The 18,498-nt window shown below is 42.7% G+C and overlaps 1 protein-coding gene and 1 pseudogene across 1 annotated transcript; both read right to left on the bottom strand.

Annotated features, from left to right (window-relative positions):
* Positions 1–4,329, bottom strand: part of LOC124005700 — a 43,404-nt pseudogene extending 39,075 nt beyond the window's left edge.
* Positions 4,330–4,571: 242 nt separating this feature from the next.
* LOC124005703 (G-protein coupled receptor 20-like) lies at positions 4,572–16,275 on the bottom strand. Its single transcript, XM_046315182.1, is given in 3 exon segments — positions 4,572–5,894; positions 5,897–6,268; positions 12,373–16,275. Coding segments are annotated over 3 exon segments (1,176 nt in total). The 5' UTR covers positions 12,428–16,275; the 3' UTR covers positions 4,572–5,145.
* Between the last annotated feature and the right edge of the window lie 2,223 nt (positions 16,276–18,498).

The raw sequence follows: 18,498 nt of genomic DNA, 5'->3' as shown, positions 1-18,498 counted from the left end.
ACAATTATCCCCTTGTGTCAAACTTCTTCAACTGGGTCTTGGAAACATCCTCATATGGAAAATGACCTTGAAGAACCCACCCCTCAACGCTCCACCCAGTCTAGTTGTCTAGCTCCAATATTCTCATGGGAAGAATAGTTGAGTGGTGGGAAATCCTGCTCATCTCTCATCCTTTCTAACCGCTCTGCTAAAATCCACTCCTCTCACAGGAAAAAAAACATATGATATGAATGAAAAGTATTCTAATAAACATGAAAAGGTGAATGTAACAAGCGCTCATCATTTCAAATAGGCTACATGTCATATTAAACAGCATGTACGGTGCATCCGCAATTTATTGCACATTTTGTTTGTTTTATAAAAATTCCTCAATCTACACACAATACCCCATAAAGACAAAGCAAAGAGGTTTTTAGAATAAATGTTTGCAAATGTATTAAAATCAGAAATACCTTAAGTATTCATAAGTATTCAGACACTTTGCTAGGAGACTTGAAATTGAGCTCAGGTGCATCCTATTTCATTGATCGTCCTTGAGATGTTTCTACAACTTGGGAGTCCACCTCTGGTAAATTAAATTGATTGGACATGATTTGGAAAGGCACACACCTAAGGTTCCACAGTTGACAGTGCATGTCAGAGAAAAAAACAAGCCATGAGGTTGAAGGAATTGTCCGTAGAGCTCCGAGACAGGACTGTGTCAAGGTACAGATATCGAAACATTTCTGCAGCATTGAAGGTCCCCAAGAACACAGTGGTGTCACACCCTGGCCTTAGTATTTTGTGTTTTCTTTATTATTGTGGCATGGGTGATTATGGCCAGGGTGTGACATGGGTGATTATGTGTTTGTCTTGTCTAGAGGTTTTGTAGATTGATGGGGTTGTGTTCAGTGTAGTATTCTAGGTAAGTCTATGGTTGCCTAGAGAGGTTCTCAATTAGAGGCAGGTGTTTATCGTTGTCTCTGATTGGGAACCATATTTAGGCAGCCATATCCTTTGAGTATTTCGTGGGTGATTGTTTCCTGTCTCTTGCACCAGTTAGGACTGTTTTGGTTTTTCCACGTTTTCTTTATGTATATTGTTCATGTTATCATCTTTATTAAAGATGTTCAACCATTACTACGCTGCATTTTGGTCTGACAGAACTCCAGAGTTCTTCTGTGGAGAAGGGGAAAACCTTCCAGAAGGTCAACCATCTCTACAGCACTCCACCAATCAGGCCTTTATTGTAGTGGCCAGACTGAAGCTACACTAGAAAAACAAGATTCTCTCTGGTCTGATGAAAGCAAGATGGAACTCTTTGGCCTGAATGCCAAGCATCATGTCTGGAGGAAACCTGGCATCATCCCTACGGTGAAGCATGGTGGTAGCAGCATGCTGTGGGGATGTTTTTCAGCTGCAGGGACTCTGAGACTAGTCAGGATCGAGGCAAAGATGAACGGAACAAAGTACAGAGAGATCCTTGATGAAAACCTTCTCCAGAGCACTCAGGACCTCAGACTGGGGAGAAGGTTCACCTTCCAACAGGACGACGACCCTAAGCACTGCGCTATTTGCTCTGTTCAGAGAAGGGAGTACTACACAGCGTAGTACGAGATCTTCAGTTTCTTGGCAATTTCTTGCATGGAATAGCCTTCATTTCTCAGATCAAGAATAGACTGAAGAGTTTCAGAAGAAAGTTGTGTCTGGCCATTTTGAGCCTGTAATCGAATCCTGAGCCTGTAATCGTAATCCAATGTAGGATATGTAAACATTATTAAGGTGGCGTTATTTAAAGTGACTAGTGATACCTTTATTAAATCCATTTATTAAAGTGGCCAAAGATTTGAGTCTGTATGTTGACAGCAGCCTCTATGTTAGTGATGGCTGTTTAACAGTCTGATGGCCGCTAACTAGCACATAACAGGCCTCTGTAAATCAGCTGTTTCCAGCTACAATAGTCATTTACAACATTAACAATGTCTACACTGTATTTCTGATCAATGTTGTTATTTTAAATGGACAAAAAAAAAGCTTTTCTTTCAAAAACAAGGACATTTGGCCACGCTTGCCAGGCTAGGCAGGGATGCAGTATATTTTCTTTAAGTCGGCTTAAAGGTTTTTAGGCACAATAACCCAATCAAAACTAAAAGCTCCTTGAAAAAAGTTGGAATATGCTAGGCCTATTGGGACAAAATCAATGATGGCCCAATGTATAGATAATAGAACAAAAATTAAGGAAACTTCAGATTTTTTTTGGTTTAAACATTCTTTGATCCAATGACAATTAACTACCCACCTCTTCCTTCCTTTTAGCATGTGCACATAGTAAGTACACCATCTTGCTTCCAGATGTGTCTGTTCATATTCCACAATGATTATTTAGTTGTGGACATTACATCTTTGTAAGTCACCTTGATTTTGCACCTGTGTGTTTTTTTTTAAATGACAATATTTTGCAAACTCCATGACAGTAGCTAAAGCAAGGGGCTATAGCTGCAGACAACAAATGTATGCTGGGCCAGGCCTGCCCTGAGCTCATGGTGCGCTCCAGCCTTTGGGAATCTTGCTCCGCAAATTGGGCATGCTCCGCTCCCATACTGACACTGACTCCGGTACATAGGTGGGGGATTGGGGCGCTCCAGTACAGTAGGTGGCAATAATGCACCATAACGTTGGATGCCAACTGCCAAAAAACCCCACAGAAGAAGGGGCGAGGGCAAAAATGGTAGCTAGTTATCGGCACACGTGAAAAATAAACTTTGATTTACACACCGGCAACTGTTTTCCTACAGTTATGTTAACGACGGCAGGTGTCTGGCAGGCAGGAGCGAAGGACACTGTGCTAGCTAGTTAACAAGCACATCGTGTTGCCCCAGCCTCCCGCACTAGTGGGGGACGACTAGTAGACTTGTCCTTCGCCCCCGCCTGTCAGGCATCGTTTTAAAGCAGTTCTGTTGATGAGGGCAGGCAGGAGCGAAGGACACTGCCTACCGGTGTTGTAGAACACCTGCCCGGTAAACAGGAGACGAAAAACGTATAATACTTTCATTTACCTTTTGGAGGGGGTTCTTGAATGAACCAATGGGATGCTCGAGGGGGCGTTCCTACAGATGCAGTAATGCCCATATGCAGGAACGCCCTCTTAAAGCGGGCTGCAGTTGCACACTATAGGTTGGGACCGTTATTCTACACCTCAATGGTTGGGATACGTTGTAGACAGGACTGGTCAAGATGCTGACTGGCTGGTTCTTTTATCTCAGAAGTAAGAAATAAGTATTTATCATCAATAACTTGCTAAATTAGCGAACGTTACATAAGCTAGCCAAGTTTGCAAGCTAAAGAGCTAACTAACTTCCTCAGTCTGTAACGTTAGCTAACTATGCTGTTCTGGCATGAGTTACCGGTATATTATTGGTATTACTGTCCCCATATCTAACGTCAAAGCCCACTACAATATAGACCATCTCTGCTATTAACGTTGGTGTGTAGTAGATTGTACAAGCTTTCACGAACGCTAACGATACAACGAACAGGTGTGTTCACATGATCAGACGGTAGCTAACTAGCTAGTTAACGTTAGCTTAGAAGCTAGCTAATTAGCTACGGTATTTTAGCTAGCTATGATGAATGTAACCCGTAGATAACAAGCTAACTTGGGATGGGCTACCGAATGCTGATAAAAATACACAAATCGAATATACCTGATCCCTTTTTCCAATGTAAAGAAGTATTCACGTTCCTTAGTCGTCGGTGAGCCCGAGTAGCCTGAGCTTGCTAGTTGTTTCGACACGCTGATGCCCAGTCCAAACAAAATGCATTGCCCAATCTCATTAATTGCCACGGTAAAAAAGCAGTACCTGCTGACATCACTAAATTGCTCTAATTCTATCCAATGGGAGGCAAGCTTGGATGCTATTCAACAAATGTACACAACATTCAGTAGAATTTTTTTGTCCTGTGATAATTGTAAGAAACATAATAATTGAGTGTATTTATATAGCGCGTTTCTACGGTTACTCAAAGCGCTTTACATAGTAAAGGGCAAACTCATCTCATCCACCACCAATGTGCAGCACCCACCTGGGTGATGCATGGCGACCATTTTTGTGCCAGAACGCTCACCCCAATCAGGTGGAGAGGTGAGTTATATTATACCAATTAGGAATGAGGGAGGTGATTAGATGGCCATGATGGAATGGGACCAGGTTGGGGATTTAGTTATTTAAAAACATCTATGTTTTACCTTTATTTAACTAGTCAAGTCAGTAAAGAACAAATTCTTATTTTTAATGACAGCCTAAGAACAGTGGATTAACTGCCTTGTTCAGGGGCAGAACAATAGATTGGTTTTTATCTTGTCAGCTCAGGGATTTGAACTTGCAACCTTTCAGTTACTGGTCCAATGCTTTAACCACTAGGCTAACACCCCTACTCTTAGTGCCATGGGATTTTTTTATGACCACAGAGAGTCAGGACACCTGTTTAATGTCCCAGCTGAAACGAGGCACCCTACACAGGTCAATAAATATATATAAATAAAATAAAATATATAAATATAATAATAATGAGTTCTTGCTATGAAATCAATATGGTTTTGTATGTTTTATTCTATATGTTTTTGGACAATTGGTTTGGTAATATTTGCCAGTAATATAAGTTTAGCATAAAACCAGTTTCTGAGAAGGCCGACGATAAATATGTATTGTGACAACAATGTCACACATTAATCTACAGAAGCTGTTTATCATATATTTCTATTTGTTTCCATAGCAATGCAGTAGAATATTACTTGTCTATTTTGTCAGAGGTCCATAAGATCTAGGATCAAAGTAAACAAATACTCCTCAGATGATAATTGTACAGTAGAAATAAATCATGCTGCAATAAACACATTATAGGTCATATTCAGTGTCAATGCCCTCCATCATGACTGGTGTAGGCCAACACAGGAGAAATAACGTTTCTTGTCCGAAAATGTCTTCACGTACTTACATTTCCAAGCCAACAATAGGCTACAATAATAGAAGCAGGAAAGCATGTTCTCAAATGGGAGAATAGCCTACTGTAGTATGTCAATTGCACTCCAGAGTCTCACAGTTAGGCAATAGAAGTCCATCTCTCTGAACACTGAACATCCCATTCCTCAATCTTCCCATCCCTTTCTCAGTCTAACGCTATGTGGTTCCCATGCTGGGGAGAGGAGGACGACAGGACGTTCATCATCACACTGTGAGCGATAGCTGTGACAGTCCCCGAGCCCTTGGAGCTATTCTGCATGCTGATGATGTTCCCACTGGTCTGCTCCAGCTCTGCATCCGCCTTGCGGAAGAAGCCCCTCATGCTGGACTGGAAGTTGTTGGTGACGAAGCAGTAGACGATGGGGTCCATGCAGCTGTTCAGGCTGCTGAGGGTGACGGTGACGTGGTAGACAATGACGTGGTGGGGCATGTCGGGGTAGAAGTACACCAGCACCTGCCTGACGTGGAACGGGGTGAAGCAGATGGTGAAGATGACCAGGACAGTGGTGAGGAGCTGCACGGCCCGCACGCGCCTCTCTCTGCTCTGCTGCATCAGACTGGAGTTGGACAGGGCACACATGATGCGCACAGTGAACACCACAATGACGACCAAGGGGAGGAAGAACTCGAAGACGGTCAGGACGAAGAGCTTGGAGACGCAGCAGCCCGCGTGTCGGAACGCCGTGGTGAGGAAGGAGTAGGTGACCACGATAGCGAAGAGCCAGATGAAAATGCACACTCCCTTGGCCACGTTAGGGTTCCTCCACTTCCTTGAGGCCTCAGCCTGTACTATGGCCAGGTATCTGTCCACGCATATACTGGTGAGGAAGAGGATGCTGCAGTACATGTTGACAAAGTAGCTGAATATATGCACGTAGGAGCAGTTGAGGCACTTTCCCCACTGTAATAGAGAATGATACGTGTGGGCAGGGAGAGGTTAACCAGTAAGTCTGTGACAGCCAGATTGATGGTGTAGATGACTGAGGTGGTCTTGGGCTTGGTGCGGAAGCAGAACACGTACAGGGCCAGGGTGTTGAGAACCATTCCCACCATGAAGATGAGTGTGTTGACCACCACCAGACAGATCCACAGGCTGTAGAAGTCATTGTAGAGACCCTCGTCTAGATGGGCCAGGCGGTGCATGTACGGCTCTCTGCTCACATTGGTGTTGCCGGCGGAGGTCGCCATGGGCATCACTGTTGAGGTTGAGTTATACAGTGACATCCCAGTATAGGCAGGCTCCATGGTTCTGTGGATGACCCCGCGGCCTGAAAAAAAAACACAAAAAAACAATATGGAGTTAAGTGGGTTCATTTTTCAGATCAACACAACTAGCCCACACCTATTTATCATGGCATTTTTAGTTGAGGAATTCTGAACCATACACGGAATATTCAGGAAAATATTATTGGAAATCTAAACATAAACCAATATCATAATCATGTTTTAATAATGTTTAGATGGTGTGATATTCTCTAAAGACTGAAGACTGCATCTACAAAACATTCATGAACAAAATATCAGCCCCCTGCTGACACAATTATATTCCAATCATTGTTGTTGTATTACTTGATGAGGTGATCCAAATAAATACTCTAACTTGATACTGGATGGGAAAAGTCTGTCGGACATTATACAGCCAATTCCATTGGATCATGTGGATGTCAGTGTGTGCAGTCCAGGTCTGCATCCCAAATTGCACCATATTCCTTATATAGTCCAGTAGTTTTGACCAACATCCTGGCCAGAAGTAGTGCACTATATAGGGAATAGGGTGCAATTTGAGACACAACCCAGATAAAGTAACCACGTATGTTTGTGTGTACATATCAGGTAGGGAGATCTTTCCTGAGGATCTGGAGTCTCATGAGAACAGGCATCTTCTGTTACCTAAACACTTATTCAACTTTGACCTGGGCCCTGGATTCTAGCCACCAATGTCACTACTTCTCCACCATCCACTCCCATTGTGGTACGGTCACAGTGTTTGTTTCTGTTGGCATCAACCCCATTAACGAGCCAATGACAAGGGCATCTGAGCTATTCCATTCATTTCAAGTGTTTATTTACCAGCAAGAATTCCATTCGTTTTCTCAGACATGGGAATCAGAGACGGGTGTCATTTATTTGTATATTTAACAGTGAAGGTGGGCTTTTAGACAGAAAAATAAGCAAACGTATGCTACATAATATACACTAGCAATAGGAACAGGACTGACATAGGAAATACAGCTGTATAGAGAATTGCAAATGATTCATATTATTCAGTTTTCGGGCAAAGTGAACTTCTTCATAGAGAATCAGCACAGAGAGCAATAGAGAGTAGAACAGATGCTATGATGTCAGACATCATTCTTGTGGGGCTTTTGGTATTTGCAGTGTCATCATAGTATATTATTATGCATTTCAGCCCTCCTTTTTTTGAGATTGGGACCGTATGAAATCAACCAACACAGAGCTATCTGATAACTTCCTTTAAAGGGATATCTGACACGCCTGCTCCAGCTCTCCCTCCCTGGTGCTCGAGGGCACCAGGCTGCCCAGCGTTATGCACTCCTACCACCATCATTACGCACACCTGCTCCAGCTCTCCCTCCCTGGTGCTCGAGGGCGCCAGGCTGCCCAGCGTTATGCACTCCTGCCACCATCATTACGCACACCTGCTTCCCTCGTCACGCGCATCAGCGATTCATTGGACTCACCTGGACTCAATCACCTGTGTTGTTACCTCATATCTGTCTCTTCTCTGCTTCTGCATTCATTGTTGTTTGTCTTTGTTATTACCTGGTTCTGACGCTGCTCCTGTCCTGTTCCATGTCTGTGCAGAAAGAAATGTTCACTCCCCGTACCTGCTTCTCTACTCCAGCGTCGGTTCTTACAGATATCATGCAATAAATATTACTTTTAAACAAACCCACCTATTTCAACATCTGACCTCTCTACAAGGTTCAAAGTGAGTCTAAATTAGTGTCATTGTATACAAGACAATACATTGTAGACAATCCCCTGTCTTTAAGTACCTGTTGTGAAGAGCTACTTAGTCTCACTTTGTATAACACCAAGTAGACCGTAGTGCGTTTGGAATAGTCGGACACAACACACACACAGATAGATGGCCTCTGTATCCTCAATCCCCTTCCCACAGCCTGCAATGAACCATATTAGGGCAGAGAGAAGAGGCGAGGGACTGGCAAAGCAGGGAGATCGTGGGGAAGTCAACTGAGTGGAAAGGAATAGAAACAGCCAGGCTGCTCAGGCGTGTTAACTTAGAGCAGAAACTGACTGATCACACTGACATCTGGAATTCTTTAAAGAAATTCTCACCAGCTATGTGATGTACACTGAGTATACAACCCACCCCTCCCCTTTTGCCCTCAGGAACGCCTCGATTTGTTGGGGCAGGGACTCTACAATGTGTCAAATACATTCCACAGGGATGCTGGCCCATGTTGACTCCAATGCTTCCCACAGTTGTGTTAAGTTGGCTGGATGTCCTTTGGGTGGTGGACCATTCTTGATACACACAGGAAACTGTTGAGCATGAAACACCCAGCAGCGTTACAGTTCTTGAAACAAACCGGTGCGCCTGGCACCTACTACCATACCCTGTTCAAAGGCACTTAAATATTTTGTCTTGTGGATACAGTTGCCCATTCACCTTCTGAATGGCACACATACACAATCCATGTCTCAATTGTCTCATGGCTTAAAAATCCTTTAACCTGTCTCTTCCCCGTCATGATTGAAGTGGATTTAATATGTGACATCAATAATGGATCATAGCTTTCATCTAGATTCACCTGGTCAGACTGTGTCATGGAAAGACCAGGGGTTCTGAATGTTTTGTATACTCAGTGTATACGGTGCATTCAGAAAGTATTCAGACCTCTTGACTTTTTCCAAATGTTATGTTACAACCTAATTCTAAAATGGATTAAATTGTTTTTTTCCTCATCAATCTACACACAATGCCCCATAATGACAAAGCAAAAACAGATTTTTGAAAATGTATTAAAAATAGCAAAACTGAAATATCACATTTACATAACTATTCAGACACTTTACTCAATACTTTGTTCAAGCACCTTTGGCAGTGATTACAGCCTGAAGTATGATGCTACAAGCTTGGCACATCTGTATTTGATCTCTGCAGATCCTCTCAAGCTCTGTCAGGTTGGATGGGGAGCGTCTCTGCATATATATTTTCAGGTCTCCAGAGATGTTCGATCGGGTTCAAGTCTGGGCTCTGGATGGGCCACTCAAGGATATTCAGAGGCTTGTCCCGAAGCCACTTCTGCGTTGTCTTGGCTGTGAGCTTAGGGTCGTTGTCCTGTTGGAAGGTGAACCTTCTCCCCAGTCTGAGTTCCTGAGCGCTCTGGAGCTGTTTTTCATCAAGGATCCTTCTATACTTTGCTCCGTTCATCTTTCCCTCAATCCAGACTAGTCTCCCAGTCCCTGCAGCTGAAGAACATCCCCACAGCATGATGCTGCCACCACCATGCTTCACCGTAAGGATGGTGCCAGGTTCCTCCAGACGTGACGTTTGGCATTCAGGCCAAAGAGTTCCATATCCGTTTCATCAGACCAGAAAATCTTGTTTTTCATGGTCTGAGAGTCTTTTTTAAAAATGTTTTATTTATCCGTTATTTTACCAGGTAAGTTGACTGAGAACACGTTCTCATTTACAGCAACGACCTGGGGAATAGTTACAGGGGAGAGGAGAGGGATGAATGAGTTTGCCTTTTGGAAAACTCCAAGCGGGCTGTCATGTGCCCTTTACTGAAGAGTGGCTTCCGTCTGGCCACTCTACCATAAAGGCTTGTTTGGTGGAGTGCTGCAGAAATAGTTGTCCTTCTGGAAGGTTCTCCCATCTCTACAGAACTCTGGAGCTCTATCAGAGTGACCATCGGGTTCTTGGTCACCTCCCTGACCAAGGCCCTTCTCCACCGATTGCTTAGTTTGGCTGGGCGGCCAGCTCTAGAAAGAGTCTTGGAGGTTCCAAACCTCTTCCATTTAAAAATAATGGAGGCCACTGTGTTCTTAGGGACCTTCAATGCTGCAGAATTAGATTTGTGCCTCGACACAATCCTGTCTCAGAGCTCTACGGACAATTCCTTCGACCTCATGGCTTAGTTTTTGCTCTGACATGCACTGTCAACTGTGGGACCTTATATAAACAGATGTATGCCTTTCCAAATCATGTCCAATCAATTGAATTTACCACAGCTGGACTCCAAACAAGTTGTAGACACATCTTAAGGATGATCAATGGAAACAGGATGCATCTGAGCTCAATTTCTAGTCTCATAGCAAAGGGTCTGAATACTTATGTAAATAAGATATTTCTAGTTTTCATTATTAATATATTTTCGTACATTTAAAGAAATCAGTTTTTCTCTGTCATTATGGGGTATTGTGTGTAGATTGATTTGGCAAAACATTTATTTAATCTATTTTAGAATAAGGCTAAAACGTAACAAAATGTGGAAAAAGTCAAGGGGTCTGAATAGTTTCCAATTGCACTGTATATATATGCATCATAGCGAGATAATATTTGACTACTACATTTACATTGAAGAAGAATTTAGAACATCCAAGCAAATGAGTATAACATGCTCAGTTGAGGGTATAATGAAATTAATAATGTAATTTGTCAAAAGCAACGAGAGCAAAGTGGCCACAGAATGACAGATATTTACCTTGTCGGCCTAGCAGGGAACAGTGGGTTAACTGCCTTGTTCAGGGGCAGAATGACAGATATTTACCTTGTCGGCCTAGCAGGGAACAGTGGGTTAACTGCCTTGTTCAGGGGCAGAATGACATATATTTACCTTGTCGGCCTAGCAGGGAACAGTGGGTTAACTGCCTTGTTCAGGGGCAGAAGGACAGATATTTACCTTGTCGGCCTAGCAGGGAACAATGGGTTAACTGCCTTGTTCAGGGGCAGAATGACAGATATTTACCTTGTCGGCCTAGCAGGGAACAGTGGGTTAACTGCCTTGTTCAGGGGCAGAATGACAGATATTTACCTTGTCGGCCTAGCAGGGAACAGTGGGTTAACTGCCTTGTTCAGGGGCAGAATGACAGATATTTACCTTGTCGGCCTAGCAGGGAACAGTGGGTTAACTGCCTTGTTCAGGGGCAGAATGACAGATATTTACCTTGTCGGACTAGCAGGGAACAGTGGGTTAACTGCCTTGTTCAGGGGCAGAATGACAGATATTTACCTTGTCGGCCTAGCAGGGAACAGTGGGTTAACTGCCTTGTTCAGGGGCAGAATGACAGAATGACAGATATTTACCTTGTCGGCCTAGCAGGGAACAGTGGGTTAACTGCCTTGTTCAGGGGCAGAATGACAGATATTTACCTTGTCGGCCTAGCAGGGAACAGTGGGTTAACTGCCTTGTTCAGGGGCAGAATGACAGATATTTACCTTGTCAGCTCGGGGATTCCATCCAGCAATCTTTCGATATAAGTAATGATTAAGTTATGATAGTGACTTTATAAGATGATTGTCAGAGGACTGCCTTTTAACTTAAAGGGACAGTGCCGTTAAACCGGATTTTCCTGTTTAAAAAAATCATATTTCAACACAGTGACCTTTTTATGCGAGTATGCACAATATATTATATATAGAGAATGTGTTTCCTACACACACATGATCAGACTGATCATTTCTATGGCCAAAAGAGGCTCAGGGAACTAAATGATAAAAAATATATTTTGGAATTATTTTATTAAATAAACACACAGGGACTTATTAGACATACAGTAATGATTAAAAAATACAATTAAAAAGACTGCATGGGGGCTTTAAAAGTTTAAAGGATGTCATGTCCTGATATAGAGACAGCAAACTAAGTTCAGTCAGGGGTCCCAACAGATCAGAAACACCTTGTGCAAATAAATATCTCTGTGTGAGCTCTGAACATGTCTTGTTTCAGGCAGGATGTAGAATCACATGGGTGAAATCCCATGATGTAGCCTAATCTACATAAACACCATATAAGGCAATAGCCTCTAACCATTTAAGTGTCAGTAACAAGCAGAGTTTGTTACATAAAGTGAATCTTACTCAGTGTTGCAAAAAACTTCCATCATCATCAGTCAACAATATTGCACTGATACGTCTCAGTCAGAAAGAACTCACATCTTTTCCAAGAAAGAGTGAATAAACAAAGAATGTCCCTACTTACCTCAACGCCTAGAGAAGAGTGAGGAGATCAATAAATCTGTTGGCCAGTTTGAGGTTACGTCTTGGTCCCCTTGAGGTTAGTAGAGAGACCAGGGCCTCCTCAGTCCAGAACCTCACTGCCACTAAGGCTTCCTAGTTTATGCCTCTACTGTGTCAACGCCTCATTTCACTGTTTACCTCTGGTCCTCTGCTCCCCAGCATACGGCTCTGCACTCTTCCCATATGTAAACATTTCAAAGGAAACCCCACAGTTCTGTCTCTCTGTGCCTTAGCCTCCCGGTCTGCTCTTCCGCTCAGCATCACACTAACTAATCCGGTCCCCGGTCTTTTAGCTGAGGATACTTAGAGAGGAAGTCTTCCTAAGTTTACATCAACTGTGACATCACTAAACAAGGACTCTCTGTACCACAGAGAGTCCTTGTCCTAAATGTCCTAAATGGCACCCTGTTCCATTTATAGTGAACTACTTTTGACCAGGGGGCACTATAGTGTGCTAAAAAGGGAATAGGGTGCCATTTGGGAAGCGAATACAGTCTTGTGGAATATCCCGGAATTTATTCCTGTGAGACTGAAAAAAAAGTAACTGGAAATTGGTAAGTCTTTTTCACAAAAACTGATTTCAGAGGGTTTCATACAAATGAGAACAATCAAGTGGCATCCTCCTATAACAGCCATGAGGCACATATGACTGCATTTCAACTCCAGATCTGGGATCTCTTTAAAACACATATTCCATTATTTACATCAATACAAACATTAAGTTAGCAAGGACAACCAAAGTGAATCACACATTGTATATAGACTCCCCCTTTTTTCTACTGTGTTATTGACTTGTTAATTGTTTACTCCACGTGTAACTCTGTGTTGTCTGTTCACACTGCTATGCTTTATTTTGGCCAGGTCGCAGTTGTAAATGAGAACTTGTTCTCAACTGGCCTACCTGGTTAAATAAAAAAATAAATACAAATAAATCATAACAAAGATCATTTGAAGTGAGAAGTTAGTTTGATGATTCCACTTGACACTTCTAGACTGGAAAACATCATTTCAGTACAGTACCATTCAGGGACAGATTGGGGAACACCGGTCCATTTTTCCCTCGAGGTCTCAATTATTAGCCAGAATAATAATAATAATTCGCCGGAAAAAGCCCAATTCAGACAGGCCCACCGGGCTAAAGATGGACGACCCATCTGGCATTTGCCAGAACTGTCCTATGGCCAGTCTGTCTCTGGTATCAGCTAAGTAATGACCCATGAGTGAACCTCTTCTAGACACATTCATCTTCCAGAATGAGTCTCAACTTTTTCCACATTTCCTGTGAGGGCCCTCATTTCTCTTGCACTGTCAGTACTCTGTTATCACACAAAAAGTATTGATGTTCAGCAGAATGAGCTGAAAAGTCTATTGCTGTGAGCTGTGCTGACTCAATTTGTGGTATCAAACCAGTTGCATTATTGAAACTGTCAAAATAATGTATTTACTGAAGTATTATGTAACAACATGCTAATACAACTCTGTTACTGGTTTAATTACAGTGTTATTACACAGGTATAATAGCAACACAAGTGTTACCCATCTTCCCAGGGTGTTTACTATGAACAGTCTGTGGGCATTGGAGACCACCAGCCTAATGCAGTCCTAGTCAACTCTCCTCGTCCCAGCCTAATGCAGTCCTAGTCAACTCTCCTCATCCCAGCCTAATGCAGTCCTAGTCAACTCTCCTCGTCCCAGCCTAATGCCGTCCTAGTCAACTCTCCTCGTCCCAGCCTAATGCCGTCCTAGTCAACTCTCCTCGTCCCAGCCTAATGCCGTCCTAGTCAACTCTCCTCGTCCCAGCCTAATGCCGTCCTAGTCAACTCTCCTCGTCCCAGCCTAATGCCGTCCTAGTCAACTCTCCTCGTCCCAGCCTAATGCAGTCCTAGTCAGCTCTCCTCGTCCCAGCCTCCTAAACATTGTGTCACCATGACAAAGCCCAGGGAGCTGTGTTTCATTGAATGGTCCCATCTGAAAACGAGCAGGAACCAAACACAGCACAAAGGACCCCTACTCTGCTGGACCTGAGTTAAGACATGGAATTAGAACTCTGTTGCCTGCAATGTCCAAGAGACGCTGGTTGAATGTTTGTTTCATTCCAGTCCAAGTGGTTTGGACTGGACATCATGAATTGAACGTTTGAGGACATTCTAAGTGTTGTTTAGACAGACCCTTCGCTGCAGGATGACTTCATATTCATTTAGGCTCCTGTGATCTTTCAATAAACTAAGTAAGTGATGGGAGAACGGTAAAACAAACTCGTACATTAAACATCTCATACCACACCAGTGAGACAGACTTTTGGGCTGTAGGGCGAATATGGAGGCAGTTGTATTTTCTGGTGCTGGATCAAAATGAACCCCAAGGGCCCTAGAAGCAATACCTTAACATTAGGCAACAAGTGTCATGGTTAACTGAACAGTTGTGAGACTGGTTTCGAGGTCAGAAAATAAATATGTAATTTTGGCATTTATATGAACTAAGGGGGTAGAGACAATTTCCACATGTCATTAATCATCTCAGTCATTAACCCACTTGAAACCAGGAGGGACTTTCACTCAATGGAAACGTCCTGTTATAGAAAACCATGTGAAAAGATTAAGGACAACTGGGTATCATCCCATTGAACCCATTGCACAAAAAAATGATAATGGAAAAATACTCCATCTTCTTCTTCTGCCTATGTCAGTTCAGACCCAGTCGGAGGGTTCTGCTTTCTGTCAGAGCTAGAGTTGCAAAATGCCGGGAACTTTCAATAAATTCCCTGGTTTTCCCAAAAACCCAGTTAGAGGATTTCTGAAATCAGGAGGGAATAATCAATAAATTCCCTGGTTTTCCCAAAAACCCAGTTAGAGGATTTCTGAAATCAGGAGGGAATAATCAATAAATTCCCTGGTTTTCCCAAAAAAACAGTTAGAGGATTTCTGAAATCAGGAGGGAATAATCAAGAAATTCAGAATCGTCCAACTAGGTATTCTGGACAATCTGGGAATTTATTCTTTGTTACCGGAATTTTGCAACCCTAAGAGCGATGCTGTAAAAGCTACAGCCTGCAAAGACAACTTTGAAATGCGTGTGGATATTCTCCTCCAGGCTGCTGTGTGCGCCGTGCAGAGGAAGTGAGTGACACAGAAGATGACAGTAATGTAAGTAAACACACCTCCCCTGCATTACTCAGACACATTAGAGCTGCTCCCAAATGGCACCCAATCCCTATATACTGTAGTACTCTGACACCATACTCCCTACTGTATATAGTGCACTACGTTTGACCACTACCCGTAGGGCTCTGGTCAAATAGGGTGCCATTTGGGACAATGCCCACCAGCTGAACCAATGGGAACCATATGATATACAGGACATATTGTTTCTGGTGCTGCTGAATGGGAGAGGAAGATTAAAGTCTGAGGAGCTTCAGGATGTTATCAGGACCTTTCTAACAGCTTGTCGAAAGGGGGTCTGTTTCATTTGCCAGGGATTAAGTAAGGGGGATGTTGGTGTTGTAGGCTACAGTTGGCAAATATTCAAGGTGGAACACAGCCATCATCTCTGAATAGACTGAGTAACAGAACAAGGTAGAAAACAGCCATCATCTCTGAATAGACTGAGTACCAGAACAAGGTGGAACACAGCCATCATCTCTGAATAGACTGAGTAACAGAACAAGGTGGAACACAGCCATCATCTCTGAATAGACTGAGTAACAGAACAAGGTGGAAAACAGCCATCATCTCTGAATAGACTGAGTAACAGAACAAGGTGGAAAACAGCCATCATCTCTGAATAGACTGAGTAACAGAACAAGGTGGAAAACAGCCATCATCTCTGAATAGACTAAGTAACAGAACAAGGTGGAACACAGCCATCATCTCTGAATAGACTGAGTAACAGAACAAGGTGGAAAACAGCCATCATCTCTGAATAGACTGAGTAACAGAACAAGGTGGAACACAGCCATCATCTCTGAATAGACTGAGTAACAGAACAAGGTGGAAAACAGCCATAATCTCTGAATAGCACTGAGTTATAGAACAAGGTCTTAATATAGGCCTAATAACAAGGTCTTAATATAGGCCTACTGTATATGATGTTAATTTAGCGTATATTTCACATACCACACACACCGCACACAGACACGGGTACTGTAGACATAAACCCACGCACGCTCTCTTTTCCCCACCCTTCTTCTTGAGAGAAGACACACAAACTGACTCCAAACTTCAGTTCATTGCAATCAGCGATTACAATCTCCTGTCTCGCTCCGCTTCCCTAAACAACTGATAACGACGGTGCCAAATATGATTTAGCAGCCAGCCGCTGAGGCTTGGCGTCAGACAGCTGCAGGGTAATCACTAATGTCAATAATTAGAGAAGTTGTGTGCGTCCCAAAAATGTAACCCTACTCCCTATATAGTGCTGGTCAAAAAGTGAGCTATATAGGGAATAGGATGCCATGTGGGAGGCAGCTGTTGTCGTCACCCCTTCCCACGTCCCCACGTCTCCTCTCCTCTGCATTCACAGAGACATGTCTCTAGGGCCCTCAGTCACTAAATGAATAAACATACAGTACCGGTCAAACGTTTTATGACATCTACTCATTCAAGAGTTTTTCTTTATTTTTACTATTTTCTACATTGTAGAATAATAGTGAAGACATTAAAACTATGAAGTAACACACATAGAATCATGTAGTAACCAAAAAAAGTGTTAAACAAATCAAAATATATTTCATATTTTAGATTCTTCAAAGTAGCCACTCTTCGCCTTGACAGCTTTGCACACTCTTGGCATTCTCTCAACCAGCTTCATGAGGTAGTCACCTGGAATGAATTTCAATTAACAGGCGTGCCTTCTTAAATGTTCATTTGTGGAATTTCTTTCCTTTCTTTCATTCTTGAGCGAATCAGTTGTGTTGTGACAAGGTAGGGGGGTATACAGAAGATAGCCCTATTTGGTAAAAGATCAAGTCCATATTATGGCAGGAACAGCTCAAATAAGCAAAGAGAAACTACAGTCCATCTTTACTTTAAGACATGAAGATCAGTCAATATGGAACATTTCAAGAACGTTTCTCAACATTAACTGTTCAGAGGAGACTGTGTGAGTCAGGCCTTCATGGTCGAAATCCTGCAAAGAAACCTCTACCAAAGGACACCAATAAGAAGAAGAGACTTGCTTGGGCCAAGAAACACAAGCAACGGACATTAGACCGGTGGAAATGTGTCCTTTGGTCTGGAGTCCAAATTGGAGATTTTGGTCCCACCTGGAAAAGCAGCCAACAAGTGCTCAGCATATGTGGGAACTCCTTCAAGACGGTTGGAAAAGCAATCCAGGTGAAGCTGGTTAAGAGAATGCCAAGAGCATGCAAATATGTCATCAAGGGAAAGGGTGGCTATTTGAAGAATCTCAAATATAAAATATATTTAAATTTGTTTAACACTTTTAAGACTTTTTTGGTTACTACGTGATTCCATATGTGTTATTTCATAGTTTTGATATCTTCACTATTATTCTACAATGTAGAAAATAGTAAAATAAAGAAAAACCCTTGGATGAGTAGGTGTTCTACAACTTTTGACCGGTAGTGCAGCTATATAGTGTCTGCTGGGGAAACGAGCCAAGTGCAGTCACTGCAAGGTACTGTATCCTTCTCAATTCATTTGGAAAGGAGATGTACAGTTTTGGTCTTCACGTTTAAGACGGAATGCAGATGTACTTTTTGTGAGTGCAAATACACTGTACTCTTAAAAAGGCAAATTGCCAATTACTCAAATCCTACACATTTTACTGTATGTGAAACTGCATGCAACTTTATGCAGTCTGCAACAGAACAAATCGTCACTCCTGTTCTAATCTGAAACACTATCACCCGCGGAACATCTTGCAGACTCGGGATCTGAGCAGCGTCACATTGTATGTTGGGGGCAGGAAGTAGAATTACCTGTAGCCATTTCAGGAAGTCTTCCTTCTACAGAAGCCATTCATCATACACTCTCTCTCTGATTGGATGATTCTGGCACCCTCATCATCTCAGGACTTATTGCTAGGAACAGCAGCGTGTTTGTCCAGAAACAATAGACGAGAGATTAGAATACATCAACACATGCTGCGGAATAGAATTCTACTTGACAAATGTTGCCATGTTAAGACGTAATAGACTAGCACACCAAGATGGAAGCTTTTTTGTGTGCAAGTTTTGTTATTTCATATGAACTTCCTAGTAACCGCCAAGAGGTGGCCCTCTTTCCTGTGTTTCAACTGTGGAGC

The sequence above is a fragment of the Oncorhynchus gorbuscha genome, linkage group LG19, assembly GCF_021184085.1.
Source record: "Oncorhynchus gorbuscha isolate QuinsamMale2020 ecotype Even-year linkage group LG19, OgorEven_v1.0, whole genome shotgun sequence".
NCBI lineage: Eukaryota > Metazoa > Chordata > Actinopteri > Salmoniformes > Salmonidae > Oncorhynchus > Oncorhynchus gorbuscha.
This window is presented reverse-complemented; position numbering and strand designations above follow the sequence as displayed.